Source organism: Pezoporus wallicus, unplaced genomic scaffold, assembly GCF_028554395.1.
Source record: "Pezoporus wallicus isolate ANWC-B61680 ecotype Strahan unplaced genomic scaffold, APGP_CSIRO_Pwel_v1 contig_8735, whole genome shotgun sequence".
NCBI classification, from domain to species: domain Eukaryota; kingdom Metazoa; phylum Chordata; class Aves; order Psittaciformes; family Psittacidae; genus Pezoporus; species Pezoporus wallicus.
Window position 1 is genome coordinate 1,416 of NW_026642846.1, and position 11,104 is coordinate 12,519.

The 11,104-nt window shown below is 60.7% G+C and overlaps 1 protein-coding gene across 1 annotated transcript; it reads left to right on the top strand.

Moving 5' to 3' along the window:
• Positions 1-292: 292 nt before the first annotated feature.
• Positions 293-9,783, top strand: LOC130611576 (microtubule-associated serine/threonine-protein kinase 1-like; the record flags this gene model as incomplete). The annotated part of the gene is made up of 9 exons (XM_057432390.1): positions 293-385; positions 2,213-2,358; positions 3,340-3,415; positions 4,692-4,898; positions 6,635-6,736; positions 7,585-7,714; positions 8,612-8,679; positions 8,762-8,844; positions 9,575-9,783. Coding segments are annotated over exons 3-9 (835 nt in total), but the record flags the coding sequence as incomplete, so codon positions are not given.
• Between the last annotated feature and the right edge of the window lie 1,321 nt (positions 9,784-11,104).

Below are 11,104 nucleotides of genomic sequence, written 5' to 3' on the forward strand. Positions count from 1 at the left end.
GAGATCTATGGGGGTGAGATCTATGGGGGGTGAGATCTATGGGGGTGAGATCTATGGGGGGTGAGATCTATGGGGGGTGAGATCTATGGGGGTGAGATCTATGGGGGGTGAGATCTATGGGGGGGTGAGATCTATGGGGGGTGAGATCTATGGGGGGTGAGATCTATGGGGGGTGAGATCTATGGGGAGGGGCTGAGATCTATGGGGAGGGGCTGAGATCTATGGGGTGGGACCCTGATACCCGGGGGGGGGGGGGGATGTAAAACCCGGGGGGGCACCCCCAAAATCCCCCCCCTGCCCCCCCAGTGCCGATGGGCGCCGCTGGTCTCTGGCCTCCCTGCCCTCCTCCGGGTATGGCACCAACACCCCCAGCTCCACCGTCTCGGTGAGTCTAGGGGGTCTCTATGGGGCGCTGGGGGTCTCTATGGGGCGCTGGGGGTCTATGGGGCGCTATGGGTCTCTATGGGGTCTCTATGGGTCTCTATGGGGCGCTGGGGGGTCTCTATGGGGCGCTGGGGGTCTCTATGGGGCGCTATGGGTCTCTATGGGGTCTCTATGGGGCGCTATGGGTCTCTATGGGGTCTCTATGGGGCGCTATGGGTCTCTATGGAGCGCTGGGGGGTCTCTATGGAGTCTCTATGGGGCACTGGGGGGTCTCTATGGGGCGCAGTGGGTCTCTATGGGGTCTCTATGCGTCTTTATGGGGCGCTGGCGGGTCTCTATGGGGTCTCTATGGGGCACTGGGGGGTCTCTATGGGGTCTCTATGGGGCGCTGGGGGGTCTCTATGGGGCGCTGTGGGTCTCTATGGGGTCTCTATGCGTCTCTATGGGGTCTCTATGGGGTCTCTATGGGGTCTCTATGGGGCACTGGGGGGTCTCTATGGGGTCTCTATGGGGTGCTGGGGGGTCTCTATGGGGCGCTGTGAGTCTCTATGGGGTCTCTATGGGTCTCTATGGGGCGCTGTGGCATCTCTATGGGGTCTCTATGGGGCGTTGCGGGTTTCTGTGGGGTCTCTATGGGGTCTCTCTGGCTCTCTATGTGTCCCTATGTGTCTCTATGTGTCCCTATGTGTCTCTATGTGTCCCTATGTGTCTCTATGTGTCTCTATGTGTCTCTATGTGTCTCTATGTGTCTCTATGTGTCTCTATGTGTCCCTATGTGTCTCTATGTGTCCCTATGTGTCCCTATGTGTCTCTATGTGTCCCTATGGGTCCCTATGTGTCCCTATGTGTCTCTATGTGTCTCTATGTGTCCCTATGGGTCTCTGTGGGTCTCTGTGGGTCTCTGTGGGTCTCTATGGGTCTCTGTGGGTCTCTGTGGGTCTCTGTGGGTCTCTATGGGTCTCTGTGGGTCTCTGTGGGTCTCTGTGGGTCTCTATGGGTCTCTGTGGGTCTCTATGTGTCCCTATGGGTCTCTGTGGGTCTCTGTGGGTCTCTATGGGTCTCTATGGGTCTCTGTGGGTCTCTATGGGTCTCTATGGGTCTCTGTGGGTCTCTATGGGTCTCTATGGGTCTCTATGGGTCTCTATGTGTCCCTATGGGTCTCTATGGGTCTCTATGTGTCCCTATGGGTCTCTATGGGTCTCTGTGTCCCTATGGGTCTCTGTGGGTCTCTGTGGGTCTCTGTGGGTCTCTGTGGGTCGCTATGGGTCTCTATGGGTCTCTATGTGTCCCTATGTGTCTCTATGGGTCTCTATGGGTCTCTGTGGGTCTCTGTGGGTCTCTGTGGGTCTCTGTGGGTCTCTGTGGGTCTCTATGTGTCTCTATGTGTCTCTATGGGTCTCTATGTGTCTCTATGTGTCTCTATGTGTCTCTATGGGTCTCTATGGGTCTCTGTGGGTCTCTGTGGGTCTCTGTGGGTCTCTGTGGGTCTCTGTGGGTCTCTGTGGGTCTCTATGTGTCCCTATGTGTCTCTGTGGGTCTCTGTGGGTCTCTGTGGGTCTCTGTGGGTCTCTGTGGGTCTCTATGTGTCCCTATGGGTCTCTGTGGGTCTCTGTGGGTCTCTGTGGGTCTCTGTGGGTCTCTGTGGGTCTCTATGTGTCCCTATGTGTCTCTGTGGGTCTCTGTGGGTCTCTGTGGGTCTCTGTGGGTCTCTATGTGTCCCTATGGGTCTCTGTGGGTCTCTGTGGGTCTCTGTGGGTCTCTGTGGGTCTCTGTGGGTCGCTATGGGGCGGGCGGTGACGCGGGCGCGCAGTCGTCGTGCTCGTCGCAGGAGCGGCTGCACCAGCTCCCGGCGCAGCCCACGGCCGAGGAGCTGCGTTTCCTCTCGCGCCACTTCGGCAGCTCCGAGAGCCTGGCCGAGGACGAGGGGGGCCCGGGGGGGGGCCCGGCCCCACGGCCCCGCTCCCGCAGCCTCAGGTAGGGGACAATGGGGGGCTATGGGGTGAGTGAGGGTTGGGGGTCACCATTGGGGAATGGGGTCCTAAAGGGCATCGGGAGCGCTGTGGGGTGAGTAAGGGTTGGGGGTCACCAATGGGGAATGGGGTCCTAAAGAGCATCGGGAGCGCTGTGGGGTGAGCAAGGGTTGGGGGTCACCATTGGGGAATGGGGTCCTAAAGAGCATCGGGAGCGCTGTGGGGTGAGTAAGGGGTTGGGGGTCACCATTGGGGAATGGGGTCCTAAAGGGCATCGGGAGCGCTGTGGGGTGAGCAAGGGTTGGGGGTCACCATTGGGGAATGGGGTCCTAAAGAGCATCGGGAGCGCTGTGGGGTGAGTGACGGGGTTGGGGGTCACCATTGGGGAATGGGGTCCTAAAGGGCATCGGGAGCGCTGTGGGGTGAGTAAGGGTTGGGGGTCACCATTGGGGAATGGGGTCCTAAGGAGCATCGGGAGCGCTGTGGGGTGAGTAAGGGGTTGGGGGTCACCATTGGGGAATGGGGTCCTAAAGAGCATCGGGAGCGCTGTGGGGTGAGCAAGGGGTTGGGGGTCACCATTGGGGAATGGGGTCCTAAAGAGCATCGGGAGCGCTGTGGGGTGAGAAAGGGTTGGGGGTCACCATTGGGGAATGGGGTCCTAATGGGCATGGGGAGCGCTGTGGGGTGAGTATGGGTTGGGGGTCACCATTGGGGAATGGGGTCCTAAAGAGCATCGGGAGCGCTGTGGGGTGAGTAAGGGGTTGGGGGTCACCATTGGGGAATGGGGTCCTAACAGAGCTTCGGGAGCGCTGTGGGGTGAGTGAGGGGTTGGGGGTCACCATTGGGGAATGGGGTCCTAAAGAGCATCGGGAGCGCTGTGGGGTGAGCGACAGTTGGGGGTCACCATTGGGGAATGGGGTCCTAAAGGGCATCGGGAGCGCTGTGGGTCCCATGGGTGCCACTGCTCTGTGTCCCTGCCCCCCAGCCCTGGACGCTCTCCCTCGTCCCATGACAATGAGATCGTGATGATGAACCACGTCTACAAGGAGCGATTCCCCAAGGTGGGGTCTGGGGGGCGGGGGGGGGGTGTCTATGGGGCACTGGAGGAGGTTATGGGGCTGTGGTGGGGAGCTATGGGGCACTGGAGGAGGTTATGGGGTGGTGGTGGGGAGCTATGGGGCACTGGAGGAGGTTGTGGGATCAATGGGACCCAAGGGAACCCAATGGGACTCAAGGGAACCCAATGGGACCCAAGGGAACTCAATGGGATCCAATGGGACTCAATGGGACCCAAGGGAACCCAATGGGACCCAAGGGAACTCAATGGGACCCAATGGGATTCAATGGGACCCAAGGGAACTCAATGGGACACAATGGGATTTAATGGGATCCAATGGGACTCAATCGCACCCAAGGGAACTTAATGGGACCTGAGGGAACTCAATGGGGCCCCATGGGACTCAATCGCACCCAATGGGACTCAATGGGAGCCAAGGGAACTCAATGGGACACAATGGGATTTAATGGGATCCAATGGGACTCAATCGCACCCAAGGGAACTTAATGGGACCTGAGGGAACTCAATGGGGCCCCATGGGACTCAATCGCACCCAATGGGACTCAATGGGAGCCAAGGGAACTCAATGGGACACAATGGGATTTAATGGGATCCAATGGGACTCAATCGCACCCAAGGGAACTCAGCGGGACCCAAGGGAGCTCAATGGGACCCAGTGGGACTCAATGGGACCCAATGGGACTCAATGGGACCTGAGGGAACTCAATGGGACTCAATGGGACCCAATGGGACTCAATGGAACCCAGTGGGACTCAATGGCACCCAATGGGACTCAATGGGACCCTAGGGAACTCAATGGGACCTGAGGGAACTCAATGGCACCCAATGGGACCCAAGGGAACTCAATGGGACCCTAGGGAACTCAATGGGACCTGAGGGAACTCAATGGGACCCGAGGGAACTCAATGAGACCCAAGGGAGCTCAATGGGACCCAATGGGACTCAATGGCACCCAATGGGACTCAATGGAACCCAGTGGGACTCAATGGGACCTGAGGGACCTCAATGGCACCCAATGGGACCCAAGGGAACTCAATGGGACCTGAGGCAACTCAATGGCACCCAATGGGACTCAATGGCACTCAAGGGACCTCAGTGGCACCCAATGGGACTCAATGGTGCCCAATGGGACTCAATGGCACCCAATGGGACTCAATGGCACCCAATGGGACTCAATGGCACCCAATGGGACTCAATGGCACCCAAGGGACCTCAGTGGCACCCCATGGGCCTCAAGGGGTCTGCCGTGGGTCCCGCAGGCCACGGCGCAGATGGAGGAGCGGTTGGAGGAGTTCGTGCGCGGCTGCGGCCCCGGGGGGACGCCGTTGGCCGACGGCGCCCTCAGCTTCATCCAGCACCAGCTGGTGGAGCTGGCGCGCGACTGCTTGGCCAAGGCCCGCCACGGCCTCATCACCGCCGGCTACTTCTACGAGCTGCAGGAGAACATGGAGCGGCTGCTGCAGGACGTGAGCGCAACGGCACCCAATGGGATTCGAGGGGACTCGGTGGGACCCAATGGGATTCGAGGGGACTCAATGGGACCCAATGGGATTCAACGGGACTCAATGGGACCCAATGGGATTCAAGGGGACTCGGTGGGACCCAATGGGATTCGAGGGGACTCGGTGGGACCCAATGGGATTCAACGGGACTCAATGGGACCCAATGGGATTCAACGGGACTCAATGGGACCCAATGGGATCCAACGGGACTCAATGGGACCCAATGGGATTCAAGGGGACTCAATGGGACCCAATAGGACCCAATGGGATTCAACAGGACTCAATGGGATTCAGTGGGACTCGGTGGGACCCAATGGGATTGAACGGGACTCAATGGGACCCAATGGGATTCAAGGGGACTCAATGGGACCCAATGGGATTCAACAGGACTCAATGGGACCCAATGGGACCAATGGGATTCAGTGGGACTCAATGGGACCCAATGGGATTCAACGGGACCCAATGGGACCCAATGGGATTCAAGGGGACTCAATGGGACCCAATGGGATTCAACGGGACTCAATGGGACCCAATGGGATTCAACGGGACCCAATGGGATTCAACGGGACTCAATGGGATTCAACGGGATTCAATGGGACTCCAATAGGATTCAAGGAGACTCAGTGGGACCCAATGGGACCCAATGGGATTCAACGGGACTCAATGGGACCCAATGGGATTCAAGGGGATTCAGTGGGACCCAGTGGGACCCAATGGGATTCAACGGGACTCAGTGGGACCCAATGGGATTCAACGGGACTCAGGGGGACCCAATGGGACCAAATGGGATTCAACGCGACTCAATTGGATCCAATGGGATTTAACGGGACTCAATGGGACCCAATGGGATTCAACGGGACTCAATGGGACCCAATGGAACCCAGTGGGATTCAATGGGACTCAATGGGACCCAATGGGACCCAACGGGACTCAATGGGACCCAACGGGACTCAGAGGGACTCAATGGGACCCAATGGCACCCAACAGGACTCAATAGGACCCAACGGGATTCAATGGGACCCAATGGCACCCAACGGGACTCAGTGGGACCCAGTGGCACCCAACAGGACTCAATAGGACCCAACGGGCCTAAACGGGACCCAATGGGACCCAGTGGGGCCCAACGGAACTCAATGGGAACCAACGGGACCCAACGGGACTCAGAGGGACCCAATGGGGCTCAATGGGACTCAATGGGACCCAACGGGACTCAACAGGACCCGGTGGGGCCCAATGGACTCAATAGCATGCAGTTGGACTCAATGGGACCCAACGGGACTCAGTGGGAACCAATGGGACCCAACAGGACTCAGAAGGACTCAATGGGACCCAATGGCACCCAACGGGACTCAAGAGGACCCAATGGGACCCAATGGGACTCAATAGGACCCAATGGGACCCAATGGGACTTAATAGGACCCAATGGGACTCAATAGGACCCAATGGGACTCAACGGCACCCAGTGGGACCCAATGGGACTCAATGGGGCCCAACGGCACCAAACGGGGCTCAGCAGGACCCGATGGCACCCAGCGGGGCCCAACGGGACCTAGTAGGGTCCAACCACCCCCCAATTAGTCCCAATGGCACCCTCAACACCTAACGGGGACAAACCAGCACCCCCACCAGGCACCCCATGGGACCCCCCCCCACCGTCCCCCCGCACTCCCCTGACCCCCATTGTCCTGTGTGCCCCCCAGGCCTACGAGCGCTCCGAGTCGGAGGAGGTGGCCTTCATCACCCAACTGGTGAAGAAGCTCCTCATCATCATCTCCCGCCCTGCGCGGCTGCTTGAGTGCCTGGTGAGACCCCCGGGACCCCCATCCCCATCTTCATCTTCATCCCTATTCCATCCTCATCCCCATCCCATCCCCATCCCCATCCCATCCCCATTCCATCCTCATCCCCATCCCATCCCCATCCCCATCCCCATTCCATCCTCATCCCCATCCCATCCCACCCCATCCCATCCCAATCCCATCCCACCCCATCGCCCCCATCCAATCAACCCAACCCCCCCCCACCCCCAGCCAATGAGGAGCCAGCGTCGCTGTGATGAGGCGTGTGTGTGCATCCTGCCCACGCGTGACGAGGCGTGTGCGTGTGTCCGAGCACATGCATGATGAGGCGTGTGCGTGTGTCTGAGCACACACATGACAAGGCGTGTGCATGTGTCCGGCCCACGTGTGACAAGGCGTGTTCGTGTGTCCGGGCACACGCATGATGAGCCATGTTCGTGTGTCCGAGCACACGTGTGACAAGCCATGTTCGTGTGTCCGAGCACACGTGTGACGAGCCATGTTCGTGTGTCTGTTCACACATGTGACAAGCCATGTTCGTGTGTCCGAGCACACACATGACGAGCCGTGTTCGTGTGTCCATTCACACATGTGACAAGCCATGTTCGTGTGTCCGAGCACACACATGACGAGCCGTGTTCGTGTGTCCGTTCACACACATGACGAGCCGTGTTCGTGTGTCCGTTCACACGCATGACGAGCCGTGTTCGTGTGTCCGTTCACACACATGACGAGCCGTGTTCGTGTGTCCGTTCACACACATGACGAGCCGTGTTCGCGTGTCCGTTCACACACATGACGAGCCGTGTTCGCGTGTCCGAGCACACGCGTGACGAGCCGTGTTGGCGCAGGAGTTCGACCCGGCCGAGTTCTATCAGCTGCTGGCGGCTGCCGAGGGCCAGGCCCGCGAGGGGCGGCTCAAGGCCGACATCCCCCGTTACATCATCGGGCAGCTGGGGCTGGCGCGGGACCCCTTCCCCGGTACATGCTTAGCACACGCTTAGCACACGCTTGGCGGGTGCCTCTGGGAGAATTAACATGCATTGGGAGGGGGAAGGGAGGAAACTGGGGGGGGGGTGGGACATTGGGGGTATGGGGGGTGTGGGGTGTCCCCATGGATGTGGGATGAGCTGGGTTCCCACACGTGTGTCCCTGCACATGTATGACGCCCCATGTGCCTTTACATGTGTGGTTGCCTGTATGCCCCCACGTGGTACCCATGTCCCCATTCATGTGACACCCCATGTCCCAATACACACATGACCCCTCATGTCCCCCCACACCCCTGACCCCCATGATGTCCCCCCACACCCCTGACCCCCATGATGTCCCCCACACCCATGCCCCCCATGATGTCCCCCACACCCCTGACCCCCATGTCCCAATACACCCCTGACCCCCATGATGTCCCCCACACCCCTGACCCCCATGATGTCCCCCCACACCCCTGACCCCCATGTCCCCCCACACCCCTGACCCCCATGATGTCCCCCCACACCCATGCCCCCCATGATGTCCCCCCACACCCCTGACCCCCATGATGTCCCCCCACACCCCTGACCCCCATGTCCCCCCACACCCCTGACCCCCATGATGTCCCCCCACACCCATGCCCCCCATGATGTCCCCCACACCCCTGACCCCCATGATGTCCCCCCACACCCGACCCCCATGATGTCCCCCCACACCCCTGACCCCCATGATGTCCCCCCACACCCCTGACCCCCATGATGTCCCCCCACACCCCTGACCCCCATGATGTCCCCCCACACCCCTGACCCCCCTGATGTCCCCCCACACCCCTGACCCCCATGATGTCCCCCCACACCCCTGACCCCCCTGATGTCCCCCCACACCCATGACCCCCATGTCCCCCAGACATGACCCACCTCGAGGAGCGCGACAGCAGTGGCACCCACACGCCGGAGCCCGATGATGGCACCGAGGTGGGTGCCAGCACCACGCGTGTCCCCATCCCCCCATTCCCCCCATCCCCCCCCCCCTCATCCCCCCCATCCCCCCCCTCAGGGCCGGGCCCCCCCCCACACCAAGAAGCCCCCGGGGGAAGGCGACTTCGAGACCATCAAACTCATCAGCAACGGCGCCTATGGGTGCGTGGGGGGGAGGGGCACGGGGGGAGGGGGGGACACGATCCTGTGTCCGGCAACATGCTAACAACATGTGTGTGTGGGGGGTAGGGATGGATGGGGATGGGATGGGGTGGGGTGGGGTGGGGGTGGGGGTGGGGATGGGGGGGTGGGGATGGGGATGGGGGTGGGGATGGGGGGGGTGGGGATGGGGGTGGGGGTGGGGTGGGGATGGGATGGGGTGGGGATGGGGGTGGGGAATGGGGGGCGGATGGGATGGGGTGGGGGTGGGGTGGGGGATGGGGGATGGGAATGGGGTGGGGGTGGGGTGGGGATGGGATGGGGATGGGTTCGGGATGGGGATGGGATGGGGGTGGGGATGGGGTTGGGGTGGGTATGGGGGAGAGGATAGGGGTGGAGTAGGGGTGGGGGATGGGATGGGGGTGGGGATGTGGGATGGGGATGGGGTGGGGGTGGGGATGGGATGGGATGGGTGTGGGGTTCGGGATAGGGTTGGGGATGGGGGTGGGATGGGGGTTGGGGATGGGAATGGGATGGGGATGGGGTGGGAATTGGGTGGGGGTGGGGGTGTGGTTGGAGATGGGGATGGGATGGGGATGGGGTTTGGGATGGGGATGGGGATGGGGATGGGGTTCAGGATGGGGATGGGGTTCAGGATGCGTATGGGGGCCATGGATAGGTCTGGGTCCGGGTCCGCCCCCCATCCCCGCTCACGTCCCGCGCTCCCCGTCAGGGCCGTGTACCTGGTGCGGCACCGCGCGACGCGGCAGCGCTTCGCCATGAAGAAGATCAACAAGCAGAACCTGCTCCTGCGCAACCAGGTGGAGCAGGCCTTCGTGGAGCGCGACATCCTCACCTTCGCCGAGAACCCCTTCGTCGTCAGCCTCTTCTGCTCCTTCCAGACCCGCCGCCACCTCTGCATGGTCATGGAGTACGTGGAAGGTGCGTGGCGGGGGGTGCATGTCGCGATATAGCGCGATAGCGGGTGATGCGGGGCCAGGGTGGCGCGAGACTGGGATGGGCGTCGCGATATGAGGTGATGTGGGGCCCGGTTAATCGCCGTCCTGGGCTGGGTGTCGCGATATTAGGTGATGCGGGGCCAGGGTGGCGCGAGACTGGGATGGGTGTCGCGATATGAGGTGATGTGGGGCCCGGTTAATCGCCGTCCTGGGCTGGGTGTCGCGATATTAGGTGATGCGGGGCCAGGGTGGCCTGAGACTGGGATGGGTGTCGCGATATGAGGTGATACAGAGCCAGGGTGGCGTGAGACTGGGATGGGCGTCGCGATATGAGGTGATGTGGGGCCCGGTTAATCGCCGTCCTGGGCTGGGTGTCGCGATATTAGGTGATACAGGGCCTGGGTGGCCTGAGACTGGGATGGGTGTCGCGATATGAGGTGATGTGGGGCCCGGTTAATCGCCGTCCTGGGCTGGGTGTCGCGATATTAGGTGATGCGGGGCCAGGGTGGCCTGAGACTGGGATGGGTGTCGCGATATGAGGTGATACAGAGCCAGGGTGGCGTGAGACTGGGATGGGCGTCGCGATATGAGGTGATGTGGGGCCCGGTTAATCGCCGTCCTGGGCTGGGTGTCGCGATATTAGGTGATACAGGGCCTGGGTGGCCTGAGACTGGGATGGGTGTCGCGATATGAGGTGATGTGGGGCCCGGTTAATCGCCGTCCTGGGCTGGGTGTCGCGATATTAGGTGATGCGGGGCCAGGGTGGCGCGAGATTGGGATGGGCGTCGCGATATGAGGTGATACAGGGCCAGGGTGGCCTGAGACTGGGATGGGCGTCGCGATATGAGGTGATGTGGGGCCCGGTTAATCGCCGTCCTGGGCTGGGTGTCGCGATATTAGGTGATACAGGGCCAGGGTGGCCTGAGACTGGGATGGGTGTCGCGATATGAGGTGATACAGAGCCAGGGTGGCGTGAGACTGGGATGGGCGTCGCGATATTAGGTGATGCGGAGCCAGGGTGGTGTGAGACTGGGATGCCTGTCATGATAGCAGGTGATATGGGGCCGAAGTGTCACGATAGTGGGGTGGGTGTCGTGATATTAGGTGGTATGTGGCCAGGGTATCGCAATACTGGGATGGGTATCGTGATACTGGGATGGGTATTGCGATACTGGGATGGTATCACAGTATTAGATGATGTGGGGCCAGGTATCATGAGACTGGGATGCCTGTCATGATAGCAGGTGTTATGGGGCCGAAGTGTCACGATAGTGGGGTGGGTGTCGTGATATTAGGTGGTATGT